Source organism: Rhinatrema bivittatum, unplaced genomic scaffold (assembly GCF_901001135.1).
Source record: "Rhinatrema bivittatum unplaced genomic scaffold, aRhiBiv1.1, whole genome shotgun sequence".
NCBI classification, from domain to species: domain Eukaryota; kingdom Metazoa; phylum Chordata; class Amphibia; order Gymnophiona; family Rhinatrematidae; genus Rhinatrema; species Rhinatrema bivittatum.
The window spans coordinates 104,780-123,803 of record NW_021820844.1 but is presented as its reverse complement, the minus strand read 5'-3'; the positions used below and the strand labels follow the sequence as shown (position 1 = coordinate 123,803).

Genomic DNA, 19,024 nt, shown 5'->3' with positions numbered 1-19,024 from the left:
ACAAATTAAAATATCTTTCACTGTCAGCTTGTGGTATCTCATGGCTTAGAGCCTCTGCTACATATACAGATCACTTGTTTTCTGGCCCATTGTGTTTCTGAGTCATTCTGAGCCAGGTATTAAGTCCTGCATGCAGGTTTTCCTGTACATTAGCTTGTACTGTACTATTTATTATTAGGCTGTCAGCCAGTGTCAGCTTGTGGTATCTCATGGCTTAGAACGTCTGCTACATATACAGATCACTTTTTTTTTATTGTCATTGTGTTTGAGTCACTTTTCAAGCACCACATGCAGGTTTTCATGTGAACTTGTACTGTACTATTTATTTTATTTATTTAGTCAGTTTTATATTCCGATGTTTGGTTTTTTGAACCTTCACAACGGTTTACAATTGTATGAAAACTAAAAAAACATGCACTACAAAATACAAACTACATGATTTAAATAAAATTTGCTTATAAACTACAAGAGTTACAATTAAATACTTAATAAAATACTAATGAAAGCAAAACTAACTCATTCATAAACTTAAATCGATCAAAACACTTAAATAAATAAAATCGAAACAAAAAATATAAATCACTGGCTTGAGTCTATACAATATGCTTGGTTAAAAATCCATGTTTTTAACGCCTTCTTAAACAGCTTCAGGTCTTTTTGTAGTCTCAATTCAGGAGGCTTGGTGTTCCATAATCTTGGGCCCGCTAACGAGACAGCTCTTTCCCTGACAGATATCAGTTTGTGCTGATATCCAGTCTTAGTCCAAGTATTTCCCTCCTCATTTTCACCCTTCTTCAATCCCCTCCATCTCTTAGCCTTCTCTGTCCTCTCTCTCTCTCTCTCCTGCCCACATTCCTGGTCCTCTTCCCTCTCCTCAGTCTCTGGTTCTCCTCCCCCCTATCCATCCCCATGATCTTCTCCCTGTGCTGACACACAGGATCCCCTGCTCTCATCCAATAAAAACAAAACAAATGATACAGATGCCAGCGAGGAGAATAAAACCTGGAACTGTTTGTCAGTGCGCTTCGGATATTTCTAATTCTTGTTGCAGAATAGAAACTGATCTGCAGCAGGGAAATGAGGCTGTGCCTCAGGCCATCTCCTCCGTCTTGTCTGACCTTCCGGGGTGGGGGGCCATAGCACCAACTCTGCCTGGAATGGCAAAATCCTAAATCTGCAGAGGGCAGGTAGGAAGCGGAGAGTCGTACGTGGCCCGGGCATGAGACTGGCTCTGGCCTGCAATCTGAAGGTGCCAGGAGAAATGCCAGGGGGGAGAGAGAGAAGGGGAAATAATGTGGTGGGGATGAGCTGAGAGTGGGGAGAAGAAGGATTTCCCAAGCAGAAGATCACAGGTTCATAGATACAAAAGGAATAAAGCAGTTCCCTGACTTGCTGCTCCTGTCTCCCTCTACCCGCTCTGCAGCTGAGTCTCTCCTCGGATCCACCTTAAGGAATAAAGCAGTTCCCTGACTTGCTGCTCCTGTCTCCCACTCCCCCCTCTGCAGCTGTTTCTCTTCCCTGATCCACCTTAAGGAATAAAGCAGTTCCCTGACTTGCTGCTCCTGCCTCCCACTCCCCCCTCTGCAGCTGTTTCTCTTCCCTGATCCACCTTAAGGAATAAAGCAGCTCCCTGACTTGCTGCTCCTGTCTCCCTCTCTCCCCTCTGCAGCTGTTTCTCTCCCTGGATCCACCTTAAGGAGTGAGCATCCCCCCTCCCTCCTGCCTGACCTCTGCCGGGGAGCTCTGCGCATGCTCCTGCTTTCTTTCTCTGCCTGCAGAGAGCAGGAAAGACTCCGAGTAAAAGCAGAAACTTTCTGCCTCCCCAGGACCGGAAATCCCTGCAGAGGGGGAGAGCAGGGGCTTTATCTGAGCCCCCAGGAATCAGCCCTGCCCCCTCTGAATCCCTCCCAGCACCTGCAGGACTGAGAGGGAAAAGAGGAGGGCAATGTGTGCCCTGGTGTCCGATCCGGTAAGAAATCCTTCTCTGTCCTCTTGTGCATGTAAAGGAAACCTTTTCCCTGTGCAGCTCTTCCAGCCTCCCCTCCTGCCAGCACAGGGCGGAGATCTTTCCAGCCCCGGGAAGGTTTGAGCTCTGCCCACCCCGAGATCAGCAGAGATTGGCAGGGTGGGGGATGTTGGGGAGGGCACGCAGCCTCTCCCATGCACACCGTGGGTGCTCTGACATGCACTGATGCACAGACAGATGCACCTGAGATCTCCAGGGTTTCTCTGGAAACCAAGCAAACTCTTCAAATTACTGGAGATTTAATAAGAGCTGAGCTCTCTCCATGTCAGGGAGCTGATCTCACTGACAGAGGCCAGAGAACACAGTTTATTGCCCGCACATTATAATGAAACTGGAGGGAGAGGGGCTGAGGGGGTCCTGTTTGCTGTTCCAGGCATCGGTCACGTTCAGGGACGTCGCTGCTTATTTCTGGGAAGTGGAGTGGGACGTTCTGGGAGAATGGCAGAAGGAGCTGTACAGGAAGGTCATCAAGGAGATTCACGGCCTCCTCCTGTCCCTGGGTAAGTCTGCTTTTTCTATCATTTTGTTATTATTTTAGATTTCGCTTGTGCCTTTTCAGTGGTGGCTCAGGATAAGTTACCTTCACGCGCTCCAAGGACTTAATCCTAGGCACAGAATGGGAGGAGAACCTCAGTAAATGCCCCCCCCCCGAGTTTGTCCCTGAGGCAATGAGGGGGTGGAGTGGCTTGGCCGAGGTCACAAGGAGCATCCAGGGGGGGATTTGCTTCATTTGCTGCTTTTCCCCCTCTGGTTGTCTGGGGAAGCTTGAAAGTTATCTGGGGACAAGCTGTCAGTACTCGGACACTGCCCTATTATTTTATTCATGGATGTCCAGTGGGACGTTACCCCTGACAATGTGTCCGGCAGAGCTCAGCCCGCCCAAGTTATCCGTTGCCCTCAGCGTCGTCAAAATTGTTCAGGTTGTGAATTGCCCTGATTCTAACTCAGATCAGATGAATAAAAATATCATTAACAAATAACAGGGAACAGATGAAATGAGAGAGTCATTTTGCTATCTTTACTGGCAGGTCATTCAATTCTTAATCCCGATGTTGTATTGAAGATTAAGAAGGAAGATGAGAAATATTTCCCTCAGCACTGGGAGCTGGAGGGGAAAGAAACCATGAAGGACCCCAGCATCAGTAAGTAAATGTTCTGGATTTAAAGGGCTCTGCATTTTCAGATCACAGGAGATGGGGCATTAACATCAAACATTTGGAGACTTCCAATCCATTTCCTAATATAATATTAGCAGGTCCTGGGTGACCCCTCCTAGACTCGTTTGTTTTCTCATCCCAGGCCTTCCGATTGTAACGTCTGTGTTCTCACTGAGCGTCAAACAAGAGGCAGATCTGCCCTTCCTGGATCCTCCTGAATCAGAGACGCCTGAAGGGATTCACCCTCCTGGAACAGGCAAGTATCAGATTCCTCCCGGGCGTCTTTTCTAAGATCAGGCGGTGCCAGTTAGGAATTCAGCACCGGGAGGGTTAGAGGCCGGTCCCCTCTCTCTCGCTATCTGTTTCCTTACATGGGATGGGGTTGGGCTGCCTGGGCTGGGAGTGGGGGGCCTGGGATGGGGGCCGGTCAGGCAAGGCTCTCAGTCCTGCACTGTCGATGTGGGTGACGGGGCTGGAGGGGGCCCCTGCATTTTACCGCTGTCTCCTCGAAGGTCGGGACCTGCCAGCCCGTGCCGTTTGTGCGGGACCCTGCGTGAATCGGTTGGGCGGCCTCTCTCAGCCTGGCAGCGGATGTTCGCGTGACCCCAAGACCCCTGCGGTGATCCAGCTGTGCGGGCACCACTGCGTTCGGGTTCGTCTCCGTAAACCACTGGGCGGAGAGAAGGAGCTCTTTCACTGCCGTCCGGAGTTGTGAGGACTCTGACACCGTTTGCCTGTGTTTTTTTGGTCCGAATGGGGTTTTCCCTTTCGTTCCTTTTCCCGTTCTCCCCCCACCAGTTCACCACGGCCCGTCTGTCATCCTCTTCTCCCCTCTCCAATCTTTCCCTCTTCTCAAGTCTCTCCTTCTTTGTCCCTCCTTCCCAGCGTCTCTCCGCCCCTTCCCTCAGCTCCTGCTTTCTCTCCTCCCTTTCACGTCCTTCCTTCCATCCCTCACTCTCCCGGTGCCGCTCCTAGATGCCAACCCCCTCCCTCCCAGGCAGCAGCTTGTGCTTTCACTTCCCCTGAGCCCGGGCAGCGGGAGGGAGGGAGAGAGGTTGGAGGGAGGAGCGATTCGTACTGTCCTGGTATCTGTGCGGGTTCCCTTTCTTGGTTCCTTTTCATGGCTACAGAAGGCCCTCAGCTTCTTCCTCCGGGATTCTTACGTTTTCAGAGCTCACGAGATTCCCATCCTCTCACTTTGAGCTAAATGTCGCCCTTCTTGAGTCGGCGCGTCCAAGAGCTTTTTTTAAAAGCCGAAGAATTCGCTGCCCGTGGAGCTGCTGCAAACGTCCCTTTCCCTGTACGTACCAGGATCAGTCCAGACTGCTGGGTTATGCCTCCCGTGCAGCAGATGGAGTCAGAGACAAACTGAAAAGGCACCACTGATATACCCTGGTGCGCCCCCTGCGATCCTTCAGTATATCTCTGACTCCAGCAGATGAGAGAGCATAACTTTGCGGTCCTGATCTCCTGTAAATTGAATTGAAGGGGTTTCCCTATCAGGTTTGACTTAGTATATAGGAGAAATCCTGTGACTGGATCAAGGTAATACTTTGTACCTAATTGGGTACTGCTAATTTGCTACAGCATTTGGTACAGCTAATAGGAGCCGTAGCAGGCAAGGCAGGGCACTGCCCTGCAGCCTTTTCTCGGGGTTTATTTTAGCCCTACCCAGTGAGAGGAGGGGAGAATTAATAGGTGGGCCGGTCACTCTCCCTCTCCGCCTCCTGAGAAGTTTAATTCCTCGAGAAAAAGTTTAGCCGGGTGCACTACACCCCTATCGGCTCCACTAACTAATTATTTGTGAGGTAGTTTTCTTAGCTGCCGGTGGCAGCGCTATAAAAAAAAAAACAAAACGAGGTAATTTGGTCCCAGCCTGCTTTACTCACTGTGGTCTCCGGAAGGGGTGGCTTGTCACCCAGCCCTTGTTCGCGCCCTTTTTCGCGCCCTTTTTTGGTTTCCTTAAAAAAAAAAAAAAAAAAAATGCCCTGAGGGACCGTTTGTACGGCGTGTGGGGATCCCGGCCGCCGGCTCTCCCGCGAGGGCCTTTGCTCCCGGTGTCTTCCCGGGGGTGAGGGCTCCTCGCGGGGGCCAGCCGAGGCCGGGGGCTCCCCTTCCCCTCGGCTTGGTGCACGGGCAGCGTCGGGCAAATCTCGGCAGTCCTCGCTGCCGATACCGATGGCGGTGGCCATTTTGGAAAATTCGGCGGCCATTTTAAATGAGCTCGATGGCGACGCAGTTTCGTCAGAAGAGGGGGAAGACCTCCCCCCTCTGTCCCCGCCGGACCTTAGCCCCCGCGGGCCAGATTTGCCACCTGGGGGAGCAAAAGGAGGTTCTTTGAAAAGACCTCATCCCTTTACCTCACAATTTGTTCTTTTGCTCCATAAGGCGTATATGGAAGCCGAAACGGAATGGGAACAGGGTGGCCCAGCTAAACAAGGGAGAATTTCTACTGGTCTCTTTGGCTTGGGGGATCCAGCTCCGGCTCCTCCTAAACCTCCGCAGCAGGCTACTCCGGCTCCTTCGGCTCCCCCTCCAAAACCGCCACAGCCTGCAGCTCCGGTTCCCCTTTCACAAAATCCGTCCTCCCCGGATCCTGATACGGATGTGGGGGGTACGGACCCGGTTGACCCGGTTGAGGGAGATGATCCTCAGTTTCTCCGGTTATTTCATAAGGATGAATTGGACCCTTTGATTACTCATGTTCTTAGGGAACTAAAGATTCCAGTACCCCAGATAGACTCAAATTCCCAGCCAGGGGATTTTGAATTAGATGGGCTCCGCACACCTGCGCATGCTTTTCCTTTTCACAATAAATTGTTCCCTGTACGTACCAGGATCAGTCCAGGACACCTGGGTTGTGACTCCGCACCAGTAGATGGAGACAGACTAAAACTTGTGGGCGGAGCCATATATGCCCCTGTGCCAGTCACAGCCCCATAGTCTTACTCTGTCTCCAGTAGATGGTGCAGGTCCAGTCACAGCCCTGCCTGACCTGATTCTGTGGTTAGTTAGGTTTGATTTTGGGCTAGTTTTGTTAGGCCTAATTTGTTTTATACCAAATTGGGTTTTTGTTTTTAATTCTTAGTCCCGGGTGCCCTGCCTCCCAGGGGGGTTGAGAGGTCCTGAGGGGACTACCCTCCCCCGGTTGAGGCCGCTGTCAGGGCTGAGGGCCCGGCTGTTTTCAAGTGGCAGCGTAGGGGGTGACACCGGAGAGCCCGGTTCACTCACCCCCATTGGCACAGGGCTCCAGGACCGTGGACAGCAGTGAGTACTTAAAAAAAAAAAAAAAGGTTTTTCTTTTCTCTGCTTGTCGGCTCTCCTTTTCGTCACGGCTCCGTCCTCTCTTCACGGGGGGGGGGGCCGCTTGCCGTGGGGGCGAATTTTTATCTTAATTAAGTTCTTTCAGGGCGTTTTTTCGCCGCGTTCGCGCCTCAGGCCGCGCAGGTCGGTCTGCCGAGCAGGTGGCTCGGCACGCGCGCCTCTCCAGGGACGTCCCTTGCGCTTCATATCTCCCGGGCGGGGAAGGGCTTTTCCGGCTAGCGCGGGAGTGGCGGCCATTTTAAATTCGGCCCGCAAAATCGCGCGGGTGCCGGCAGAAAATGGCGCCTTCCCTCCTCCGCTTTCCCCGCGACCGGGTCCGACGGGGGGGGGGGCCGCTCCAGCGGGGGTGGCGCCCCTAGAGACGTTAGTTCTGGGCAGGAATCCTCGGCTTCTGGGACCTCTTAGTTTTCCTCGGATTTGCGTTGTTACGCAAGGGCCTTAAACATAGCAGCCTCAGGCATAGGCAAGGGTCGGAGGCCATTTCGGGGACCCACAGGTCGGGTCCCAAGCGGAAGAAACGCAAGGGGTCCTCGGACACCAGGACGTGAAGAACCCCGCGGGGATTCCCGCGGGGGGGGGGGCTCCACAGGCCACGGATAGTGAGTCCTCCGTCTCGGATGAGGTGAATTCCCACGAGGAGTCCCCGAGGGGGACCGAGGGGACGCCATGGGGCGGTTCCACCCCGCCCGGAGCGGGCGAAGGGGCACAGGCTGTGGAGGCCGACGATCCTAAAGTGGTCCTCCTCTTCCGCAGGGAGGAACTAGCCCCGCTTATCCCAGCTATTCTGGCGGAGCTGGGCCCGCCGGTGGTCGCTCGACAGGCCAACATGGATCCGGTACTCCTGGGGCTCACTGGCCCCGCGGTGGTTTTCCCTTCCATTTCTCGTCGACGGATATTCTGTTTCAGGAATGGGATACCTCGCAGTCAGGCCTCAAGGTGACAAAGGCCATGGACAGGCTTTATCCTCTGCCGGAGGAAGCGTTGGAGCTGTTAAGGATCCCGAAGGTGGATGCAGCGGTGTCGACGCTGACCAAGAAGTCGACGATCCCTGTCACAGGAGCCACGGCCCTCAGGGATAGGGACCCACGGCCCTCAGGGATATTCAGGACCGGAAGCTGGAGGTACAACTCAAGAACATTTTTGAGGTATCGGCTTAGGAGTCCGGGCCGCCATTTGTACCAACTTTGCGAGGAGAGCCAGTTTGCGCTGGGCTCAGGTCCTCCAGGCAAATGTGGGTCTCTCGGAAGAGGAAGCCTCACAGGCGGATCCCTTAGAGGCAGCGATAGCATATGGGGCGGATGCTCTCCACGATCTCTTTCGGGCTGCTGCTAGATCCATGGTCGCGGCGGTCTCTGCGCGTCGTCTCCTATGCCTTCGCAACTGGGCGGCGGATGGTTCCTACACGGCTCACCTCGGTTCGCTTCCATTTAAGGGAAAGCTATTGTTCGGTAAGGAACTAGATGATTTGATGCTTTACTTGGGGGAGAACAGGGTTTTCAAATTGTCTGAGGACAGGGCTAGGTCCCGGTCCTCGTCCGGTAGGCCCCGTTCTCGTGGAAGCAGAAAGTCGTGCCCTCGGAGATCCTCGGGTCCCGCATACCGGTCATATCCTGCTCGCTCCTTCCCGTGGTCGCTGTCCTTTCGTGGCAAAGTTCCGGTAGACAAGGGGGAACCCCGTCGGGCGACGGGTCCAAGGTCTCGCAATGAGATGAGGCTGACCCATCCCTCGCCTCTGCCCCAGACCGTAATTCACAACGTCGGGGCGAGGTCGACGTGGTTTGTCGAGGAATGGGTCACGGTAACCTCGGATCACTGGGTCCTCGACGTGATAAGACACGGCTATGCTCTACCTTTTGCTCGAATACCGTCAGACAAGTTCCTGTTATCGCCCTGCAAGCATCCAAAGAAGAGAGCGGCCGTGCTCGGGAACCTCGGACAGTTGCAAAACTTGGGGGCCATTTCTCCCGTGCTTCCAGATCAACATGGCACGAGACGTTACTTGATTTACTTCATCGTTCCGAAGGAAGACGGCACGTCCAGACCAATCTTGGACCTGAAAGCGGTGAACAGGTGCCTTCGGGTTCCCCGTGGTGCCGCCGGCAAATACCTGGCCTCGCTAGATCTCATGGAAGCGTACCTCCATGTGGGGATCCAGCCATCTTTTCAGAGGTTTCTCAGGTTCTGCATCCTGGGAAGACATTATCAGTTTCGGGCGCTCCCCTTCGGACAGGCGACGGCTCCTCGTACGTTCACAAAGGTGATGGGCGTGGTGGCAGCTCAGCTTCGGCGAGAGGGTTTCTTGGTACACCCTTACCTGGATGACTGGTTGTTCCGGGCCAAGTCCGAGAGTCGGGGTCGGTTGGCTGTGGACGGAGTCCTCCAGCTGCTGCAGTCTCTGGGCTGGGTCGTCAACTTTTCAAGCGTCATCTTGTTCCCACCCAGTCCTTGGAATGCCTGGGAGCCGTCTTCGACACGAAACAGGGCCGAGTGTCCCTGTCCGGAGAGCGCGTGCGCAAGCTGCAGTCTCAAGTCAAGCGGTTATTGTCTCTTCGGCTACCGTTGGTTTGCGACTACCTGATGGTTCTGGGGTCTATGGCGTCAACGCTTGCGTTGGTCCCCTGGGCGTTTACTCAGCTACGTCCATTACAATCCTCCTTGCTATCCCGTTGGAAGCCGGTGTCAGGGGAATTCCACCTTTCGCTGCCGCTTACGGATCAGGCGAGGGACAGCCTACTAGGGTGGCTAGTGTCGGAACACCTGACTTGTGGGGTGTCCCTGTTGGTTCCCAACTGGACGGTAGTGACCACGGACGCCAGCCTCTCCGGTTGGGGCAAGGTTTGCCTAGGCAAGTCGGTACAGGGCCGGTGGTCCGCGACTCAAGCGCAGTGGTCCATCAATCGGCTAGAGACCAGAGCGGCTCGCCTGGCACTGCAGTCCTTCCTGCCGTTGATACGGGGAAAGGCGGTGCGGATATTGTCGGACAACACGACCACCGTAGCCTACATCAACCGTCAGGGCGGGACACGGAGTCCACTGGTAGCGGAGGAAGCGCAGCTCTTGCTAGGCTGGGCGGAGCGACATCTCTGCAATATCGCAGCGTCCCACATTGCCGGAGTCGACAATGTCCAGGCGGATTATCTCAGTCGTCTTCACCTGGATCCAGGGGAGTGGGAGCTGGCGGCGGACACCTTCCTTCTCATCTGCAGCTGACGCCGGGAGAGAGGGGCCGAGGACGTCGACGCTTTGGCTCTTCCCTGGCCGTCGGACGTGTAACTGTGATGGGAAAGATCCTGCGGCGCATAGAGCTGCACCCGTCCAAAGTGATCCTAGTGGCGCAGGAGTGGCCACGTCGTCCGTGGTTTTGCCGATCTCATTCAGTTGTCGGTGGTCGCCCCCTTCATCTCCAGGGGTTCGCGGGGCTCCTTCGCCAGGGTCCCGTCTGTTTGGAGGATGAGGATCACTTCTGTCTCGCGGCATGGCTTTTGAAAGGCAGCGCTTGAAAAGCAAAGGTTACTCAGATGCGGTGGTGGCCACGCTGTTGGGATCTAGGAGGCAGTCTACGTCTCTGGCGTATATCCGAGTCTGGGTGATTTTTGAACCTGGGGTCTGCAGCGTGGGGTGCTCCCCACTTATCTCAGAGATCATAGTTTTCTCCAGGCTGGTCTCGCCAAAGGGTTGGCGTGCAGTTCCCTGCGAGTACAGGTGGCGGCGCTTGGTTGCTTGTGAGGTAAGGTTCAGGGGTTTCCCCTGCCCTGCATCCGGATATTTCCCGTTTTCTTAGGGGAGCAAAGCTCCTCTATTCCCCATTGCGTCATCTCGGTCCGTCCTGGAACCTCATTTGGGTTCTTTTCCTTATGCTCGGCACCGTTTGAGCCCTTCAAGCGGTCAACGGTTAAGGATCTCACGTTGAAGACCGTATGCCTGGTGGCGATTGCGTCGGCTCGCCGTGTTTCGGAATTGCAGACCCTGTCCTGTAGGGAGCCTTTTCTTGCGCATTTCCGATTCGAGGGTTTCCTTGCGGGACGGTTCATTCCTTCCTGCCTAAAGTCGTGTCGGCTTTTCATTTGAATCAATCGGTCGAGCTTCCTGTTTTCGTGGTTGGAATCTCTTCGGACCCGAAATCGAGAGGCTTGAGAAAACTGGATGTGCGGAGATCTCTTCTTCGCTATCTAGAGGTCACTAATTCCTTTCGGGTGACGGATCATCTGTTTGTATTGACGTTGGGTCCCAAGGAAGGTTCTGCGGTGTCCCGCACGACCATCGCCCAGTGGCTCAAGGAGGCCATTGGCTCCGCGTGCATTCTGCAGGGCAACTCACCGCCGGTTGGTCTTCGGGCTCATTCGACGCGGTCTCATGCGGCGTCTTGGGCGGAATCTTCTCAGGTGTCGCCTCAAGAGATTTGCAGGGCGGCTATCTGGAAGTCGTTGCATACCTTCATTAAACATTACCGGTTGGATGTTCAGGCTACTGCAGCTGGGGGCTTTGGAGAGAGGGTACTCCGAGCGGGACTCTCTGCTTCCCACCCTCGGTAAGTTTGCTCTGGTACATCCCAGGTGTCCTGGACTGATCCTGGTACGTACAGGGAAAGGAAAATTAGTTTCTTACCTGATAATTTTCGTTCCTGTAGTACCAAGGATCAGTCCAGGATCCCGCCCCCAGTGCTACGCTTAAGTAACGGAGAGTCCGCTCATTGTTGTTATCCGTACGCTGACCCCTTGTTTAGTCGCTCTCCCGGTTGGGGAGTCTGGTTCCTGTAGGGGTGTTGGAATTTTCGTTTTTCCATTTACATTGCAAGTTTTTGTATGGTTAGCTATGGTTGCCTTATGGTATTTTCTACTTTGACATTACGTATGACTGAGGGGCTGTGACTGGCACAGGGGCATATATGGCTCCGCCCACAAGTTTTAGTCTGTCTCCATCTACTGGTGCGGAGTCACAACCCAGGTGTCCTGGACTGATCCTTGGTACTACAGGAACGAAAATTATCAGGTAAGAAACTAATTTTCCTTTTCAGCTTGTATCCCGGGAATGGGATAATCCGGAGGCAACTCTTAGAGTCAGCCGGGCTATGGATAAGCTTTACCCTCTCCCTGCTGATTCCTTGGAGCTCCTTAAGGTGCCAAGGGTGGATTCGGCGGTCACTGCCATGGCAAAACATACCACCATTCCCGTAACAGGGGGTACGGCACTTAGGGATCTTCAAGATCGGAAGTTGGAGACGTTGCTTAAACGCATCTTTGAGGTTTCAGCCTTTGGAGTACGGGCGGCCGTTTGCAGTTGCATGGTACAAAGGGCTACCCTTCGCTGGGTACAACAGATGTTGACATCTCAGGATCTGCCTCCGGATGAAGCAGAGCAGGCAAACCGCATAGAATCTGCGGTGGCTTACGCCGCAGATGCCTTCTATGACCTCCTCCGCACTTCGGCCCGGTCTATGTCTTCGGCAGTGTCGGCATGGAGGTTACTCTGGCTGCGTCACTGGGCAGCAGATTCTTCCTCCAAGGCCCAACTCGGTTCTTTTCCTTTTCGGGGAAAACTATTATTTGGCACCGAGTTAGAAGACCTTATCCGGTCTTTGGGGGATAATAAGGTGTTCAAGTTGCCAGAGGACAGCCCTAGATTTTTTCGCCCTTCGGGTACCTTCCGCGGACGATTTCGCGGGCAGCGACGTTTTCGATCGGGGAGGGGTTCCTCTTTTGCTACAAGGCAGCCATCTACGCGCTCCCAGTCATGGACTCCTTCCTTTCGTGGTAGAAGGCCGGCACGCGCAGGGGCGTCTCATACCTTCGCCACCGCTAAAGCGGCTCAATGAAGGGACGCCGGTCCATTCCTCCGTCCCGTAGGTCAGCGGACGACTCTCTTACTTTCGGGAGGAATGGGTCCTCGACATTATATCTCACGGATATGCCTTAGATTTTGCAAAACCCCTGCGCGATTTGTTCCTAATCTCTCCCAGCGGTTCTCTGGTAAAGCAACAACGAATTGCTCAGACCCTGGAGCGGTTACAGGAGCTGGGAGCAATAGTGCCAGTGCCGCCCGCCGAACAGCGCACAGGCCGTTATTCCATCTATTTCATCGTTCCCAAAAAGGAGGGCATGTTCCGGCCGATTCTGGATCTCAAGCGGGTCAACAGGGCTTTGCGCATACCGCGGTTTCGGATGGAGACCCTGCGCTCGGTCATCGCCGCGGTACACAAAGGCGAGTATTTGGCTTCCTTAGATCTCACGGAGGCTTACTTGCACATAGGAATCCAAGAGTTCCATCAAAGATTTCTGCGCTTTATGGTCCTGGGATCTCATTTCCAGTTCTGCGCTCTTCCGTTCGGTCTGGCGACAGCTCCGAGAGTGTTCACCAAGGTAATGGTGGTCGTGGCGGCAAGTCTTCGGAGAGACGGAGTGTTGGTACACCCTTATTTGGACAACTGGCTCATTCGGCAAAATCGCGCCGTCTCTGCGAAGACGCAATTCAGGCGGTTCTCCATCGGCTACACTCCTTGGGGTGGGTAGTCAATTACCCCAAGAGCCATCTGATTCCCTCCCAGAATTTGGAATTTCTGGGCGCCTCGTTCGATACCAAAGTGGGGAAGGTTTTCCTGCCACAGGCAAGGATTGGATGCGGCTGATGGCGCACGTTCGCCGTCTCCTCGCCCTTCCCTTGCCATGGTATGGGATTACTTACAGGTCCTTGGATATATGGCGTCCACTCTGGATTTGGTTCCGTGGTCTTTTGCGCATATGCGAACCGCTACAGAGGGCCCTTCTGTCTCGTTGGGACCCCAAATCGGAAAGAGTTCAGATACCTTGCCACTCTTACCCCCAGCAAGGACCAGTCTGCAGTGGTGGTTGGATCCGGTCCACTTGCTCCAAGGTACCGATTTGGAGCCACCCCAATGGATCATTGTCACGACCGATGCCAGTCTGACGGGCTGGGGAGCAGTCTGTCAGTCTCAGTCCGCTCAGGGACGTTGGACGCCTTCTCAGACCAAGTGGTCTATCAATCGTTTGGAAACAAGGGCGGTTCGCCTAGCGCTACAGCATTTTCTGCCTTTGATTCGGGACAGAGCAGTTCGGGTTTTGTCCGACAACGCAACCAAGGGTAGCGTATATAAATCGGCAAGGCGGGTACACGGAGTCTACCGGTGGCAAACCGAAGCCAGCCAATTGATGGTGTGGGCAGAGCTGCACCTGTCTCGGATTGCGGCGTCTCACATCGCAGGAGTCGACAACGTTCAAGCAGACTATCTCAGCCGGGCAACGACTAGATCCGGGAGAGTGGGAACATATCTCCCGAGGCCCTCAGACTCATCTGCCGCCGGTGGGGAACTCCACGGTTGGACCTCATGGCAACTCGTTTGAATGCCAAGGCAGCTCGCTTCTTCAGTCGCAGAAGGGAACACGGGTCGGAGGGCTGTTGGACGCCTAGTTCTTCCCTGGCCCACGCACGTTCTTCGTATGTGTTTCCACCGTGGCCGTTGGTGGGGAAAATATTGCGACGAATAGAATCCCACACGGGACCCGTAGTTCTCGTAGCCCCGGAATGGCCAAGGAGGCCGTGGGTTCGCCGACCTCATCAATCTAAGCGGTGGACGGCCCCTTGCGTCTCGGTCATCTGCCTCGGCTCCTTCGGCAGGGTCCAGTATTTTTCGACCAGGCCGATCGCTTTTGTTCTAGCGGCTTGGCTTATGAGAGGCGGCAATTGAGAAAGAAAGGATATTCCGAGTCGGTCATTACTACTCTTCTGCAGGCTCGTAAGCCCTCTACCTCGGGTTGCTTAGTCAGGGTATGGAGAGTTTTGACTCCTGGTGTCAGGGTCTGGAAGTACCGTCGCGGAAGGCCTACGGTTGTCTCATATTCTGACTTTTTTGCAAGAGGGTCTAAAGAAGGGTTTATCCTATAATTCCTCTGCGTGTGCAGGTAGCAGCCCTAGGCTGTTACCGCGGTAAACTTGACGGAATGTCCATTGCCATGCATCCGGACGTTGCACGATTTTTAAAAGGAGTCAACATTTGTCGATCCCCCCGGTTTACGACCTATCTGTCCTTCTGGAGTTTAAATTTGGTTCTCCGGGGTCTTTGTACTTCTCCGTTTTGAGCCCTTACGAAGGGCTACTCTCAAGGATCTCACTCTCAAACTGTTTTTCTCGTCGCTATTTTGTTCGGCTCGCCGAATCTCGGAACTTCAGGCGTTGTCCTTGTGTGAACCTTTTTCTCCGTATTTTCTAATTCGGGGGTCTCTACGCTACCGTTCCCTCGTTTTTTGCCTAAGGTAGTTCAGCCTTTCACGTTCAAACAGACGGTGGACCTACCGGCTCTTTGCGGTGGACGGAGCTGAGACGTCGCGGCAACCGGAACTTCGCAAGTTGGATGTTCGCAGGACGCTCTTGCGGTACCTGGACGTTACCAACCCCCTTTCGGTTGTCTGATCATCTGTTTGTCTTGTGGGGTGGTCCAAAGAAAGGGAATAAAGATTCGAAAGCTACGATAGCACGCTGGTGAAGGAAGCGATTGTTTCTACTTACATTTCCCAAGGCCGCGCCGTTCCGGAGGGTCTTAAGGCTCATTCTCTGCGCTCCCAGGCGGCGTCCTGGGCCTAGAGGCAGAGAGTGGTTCTTATTCCTCACAGGAAATTTATCCGAGCGGCTACTTGGTAGACGTTGCACACCCTTTGCCGAGACATTACCGTTTGGACGTGCGTGCTCCGACGGTGGACTCCTTTGGCAGTGGTGTGCTGCCATGCGGGACTGTCAGGGCTTGGTTACTTCCCAGCAGTCTGGACTGATCCTGGTACGTACAGGGAAAGGAAAATTAGGACTTACCTGATAATTTTCATTCCTGTAGTACCAAGGATCAGTCCAGACGCCCGCCCATATCAGTGAAGAGTGTAAAGTCCGCACTGTTCTTCTTTTTTCGGGTTCCGTTTTATGGGTACTTGTTCTTGTTTTGTATGGTTGTCTGTATGGTTTCCTCGTTTTTCCACATGTTCATAATTTTCATCTTTATCTTGATTCTAGTCACAGAGTTTGCCATTGTTTTTCTAAGTTTCATACTGCTTTGTTATGGATTATACGGAAGGATCGCAGGGGGCGCACCAGGGTATATCAGTGGTGCCTTTTCAGTTTCTCTCTGACTCCATCTGCTGACGGGAGGCATAATCCCAGCAGTCTGGACTGATCCTTGGTACTACAGGAATGAAAATATCAGGTAAGTCCTAATTTTCCTTTTTGTGAGAGAAATGACTCGAGCGCGCGCTGCAGCGAGGAAGGTTTATGGAGGGCGAGCACCTTCCGGACTCTTGTCGGTCAGACTCTCGCTCAGGTTACGGTTAGTGCAGAAAATCAGTAGAGGATTAGCCCGCGCACCATAGCTTGAGTTCAAGAAAGCCTGGAGAGGAGACGAGGGGATCTCTGAGCAGAGGAAGGGGCCTTCTTTAGCTGAGCAGGAGATGAGGCTGGGCAGGACTGGATGGGCCCAATACGCTCTGTGTTGCCATCAATGGTCTGTCTTTAGGTGTTAAACTGACTTGGAGCTCTCTCTCTCTCTCTCTCTCATTGGATGAAACAAACAGAATATCAGTGAATACCCAGACAAACTGACCGTTTCGGCCAAGAGACAATGACGTTTGTCCCCCCCTCACTTCTTTATTTTAAGGGCAGTTGCTCCTGTCACGTCTGAGATGAGAATCTGCAGGTGTAACCATGGCCTCAGAGTTAGGAATGTGACCCCACATTAACAGCGTGGTAAGGAGCTGCCCTGCACGGTGAGGAATTATTCCTAACCTGCGCCCTTATTTGTAAAATGAACATCTGGTGACAGCTTGCTTTACCATACAGACTGCAAGATGCGCAGAATAGTGGCCTGGGCTCCGCGGATCCAAGATTACGTGGTCAGAGCTCACCGGGACTTCAGAAGCTGTGCCGGCTGCCGATTGTGGCATCTCTAGCAACAAACCTGCTTGTATAGCTCTGCCGACATCTCTGCTCTAGAGTCAAATGTTACTGCGCATTTACTGCCTCTTTCTGTTCTGTTTCTGCTCCGTTTACCAGGATTCTTTGTTCTGAATTTCTCAGATTAGTTATCTGTCTAGTTTCAGAGTTTCATGCGTCTTCTGCTTTCATTCATTGTTAATGCCTGGCTCCTGCTGCTTTATTCGAGTAGAATATAATAAATAAATGCATTTTCCCATGTTTGTAACAGGCAGCAGAGGTCACAGGCCTGACCCCACAGCAGGGACGCTGAAAACGGAAGAGCCTCAGGTCAGCGAGCGGCTGGAGGGAGGAGCGGTGAGCAAAATATTCCTTTGTAATAAAACGCTTCGTGCAGCTCCTCTCGGATTAACGCGTCAGGTTTTACATTGGGGGAGCTCATTAAGGGTAGAGATGGTTACCACAAGCAGGATATTCAGAGAGAGCTCTGCACCTGATTTCAGGCCCCATTTTCAGCCATTTAAAGTGGCTAAATAAAGCCTCTGACTACAGGCCCCTAAATAAGCCTCTTGGATTAAGGTGCACACACTTAGGAAAGGTTTGACTTCTGTAAATGTAGGCACGTTAGGCATCTTTGAGGAGCAGAAGATCTCTACAAAATGTTATCGATCTCGGAGAATAGAGCTCTCTTCAGGATATAATGTAACTGGGGAGCCGATCTCACTGACAGAGGCCAGAGAATGCAGTTTATTGCCTGCATATTATAACTGAAGCTGCAGGGAGAGGGGCTGAGGGGGTCCTGTTTGCGGTTCCAGGCATCGGTCACGTTCAGGGACGTCGCTGCTTATTTCTGGAAGTGGAGTGGGACGTTCTGGGAGAATGGCAGAAGGAGCTGTACAGGAAGGTCATCAAGGAGATTCACGGCCTCCTCATGTCACGGGGTAAGTCCGCCTTTTCTATCATCTCTCACCCATACACACACTGCAGGATGGCTGCTGCCATGGCTCACTGGTCTCTAGATAGGAAAACCCAGGTTCCTGGGATACAAAGATAACTCTTTCTCAGATGCTCTGATAAGAAGCTGGGACTCCTCCTCTCCAGGAGGGCACAGGCGGCAGAGAAGATTGGCACCAGCAATGCCTCCAGCTAGGAGGGTCAGAATAGAATGACTGCACCAGAAACTCTCCAAGGTTTAACCTTAATCAAGGGAGCAGCCTGCAAGTGTCTGTACACATACACACACTCACTCACACTCACTCACACTCCTCACACACACATCACACACACATACACACATACACATACACACACACACACACTCACACACATACACACTCACTCACACATAACACTCACTCACACAGACTCACACATACACATACACTCACTCACACAGACTCACACATACACTCACTCACACACACTCACACATACACTCACTCACACACACTCACAGCTCCAATCTCAACAGAAAAGAGATGAAAGCTCCCAGGGCTATACAAGAATAATTTAAATGTAATTTTTGCTATTCTTATTGGCAGGTTATTCAATTCTTAATCCTGATGTTATATTCAAGATTACGAAGGAAGATGAGAAATATTATTCCCTCAGCACTGGGAGCTGGAGGGGAAAGAAACCATGAAGGACCCCAGCAATCGTAAGTAAATGTTCTGGATTTAAAGGGCTCTGCATTTTCAGATCACAGGAGATGGGGGCATTAACATCAAACATTTGGAGACTTCCAATCCATTTCCTAATATAATATTAGCAGGTCCTGGGTGACTCCTCGTTTGTTTTTCTCATCCCAGGCCTTCCGATTGTAACGTCTGTGTTCTCACTGAGCGTCAAACAAGAGGCAGATCTGCCCTTCCTGGATCCTCCTGAATCAGGAGACGCCTGAAGGGATTCACCCTCCTGGAACAGGCAAGTATCCACTCCCCTGCCCTCGCCTTGTATTCTCCCCTCCTCTTCCCTCTGGATTTCCATACGACTGAGCTAACACACAGGCCCCTCCCTCGTTTCTTGTACCCGTTGCTCCCCACCTGCCTTTACCACCGCCCTCTGTGTCCGTCCTAATCTGTGTAAATTTGCTGATTGGTTTGCAAGCTGCTGCTGCTTCTGTCAGGATGGGGACTCCAGGCATCCACCCCCCTGTCAGTAAAGAAATATTCTCTCACTCACGTTTCCTCTGCAGATTCCTCGTCATCTATTCATATCCTGTCCTCTTCTCCAGGAGTCTCCTTTCCACCTTCCTCGCCCGCCTGTCTAAGAAGTCCTTGGACTTTGGTGCCTTCTAGTGACATCTTCCCGCCCTGCCTCGTATAATTATAATGAAGCGGAGGAGCCAGGGAGAGTCAGATTTCTGAAATCTGGCAGGCTGATGAAAAAACATCTGGTTTTATCAAAAATACTCTTTGAGGTAGAAATGTCAGCATGTTTTTGCAATAGCAGTACCACAGCAGATTATTTCATAGATCCTGAGGAATGAAGTCGCCCACCTCGGTGTTAAAATGATCAGGATTCTCTTTGAAGGGATTTCTGATGATGATCAGCCACAGGCAGCACCCTCCTTAGCGCTGCACTGGTGGCATAATCC

General features: G+C 52.8%; 1 protein-coding gene across 1 annotated transcript; it reads left to right on the top strand.

Moving 5' to 3' along the window:
- The first annotated feature begins 1,610 nt into the window (after window positions 1-1,610).
- LOC115082217 lies at window positions 1,611-18,725 on the top strand. Its single transcript, XM_029586470.1, has 8 exons — window positions 1,611-1,969; window positions 2,400-2,526; window positions 3,055-3,168; window positions 3,326-3,439; window positions 16,700-16,785; window positions 17,244-17,369; window positions 17,970-18,085; window positions 18,623-18,725. The coding sequence occupies exons 1-8, from the start codon at window positions 1,946-1,948 to the stop codon at window positions 18,723-18,725; spliced, it is 810 nt and encodes a 269-aa protein (XP_029442330.1). The 5' UTR covers window positions 1,611-1,945.
- The last annotated feature ends 299 nt before the right edge of the window (window positions 18,726-19,024 follow it).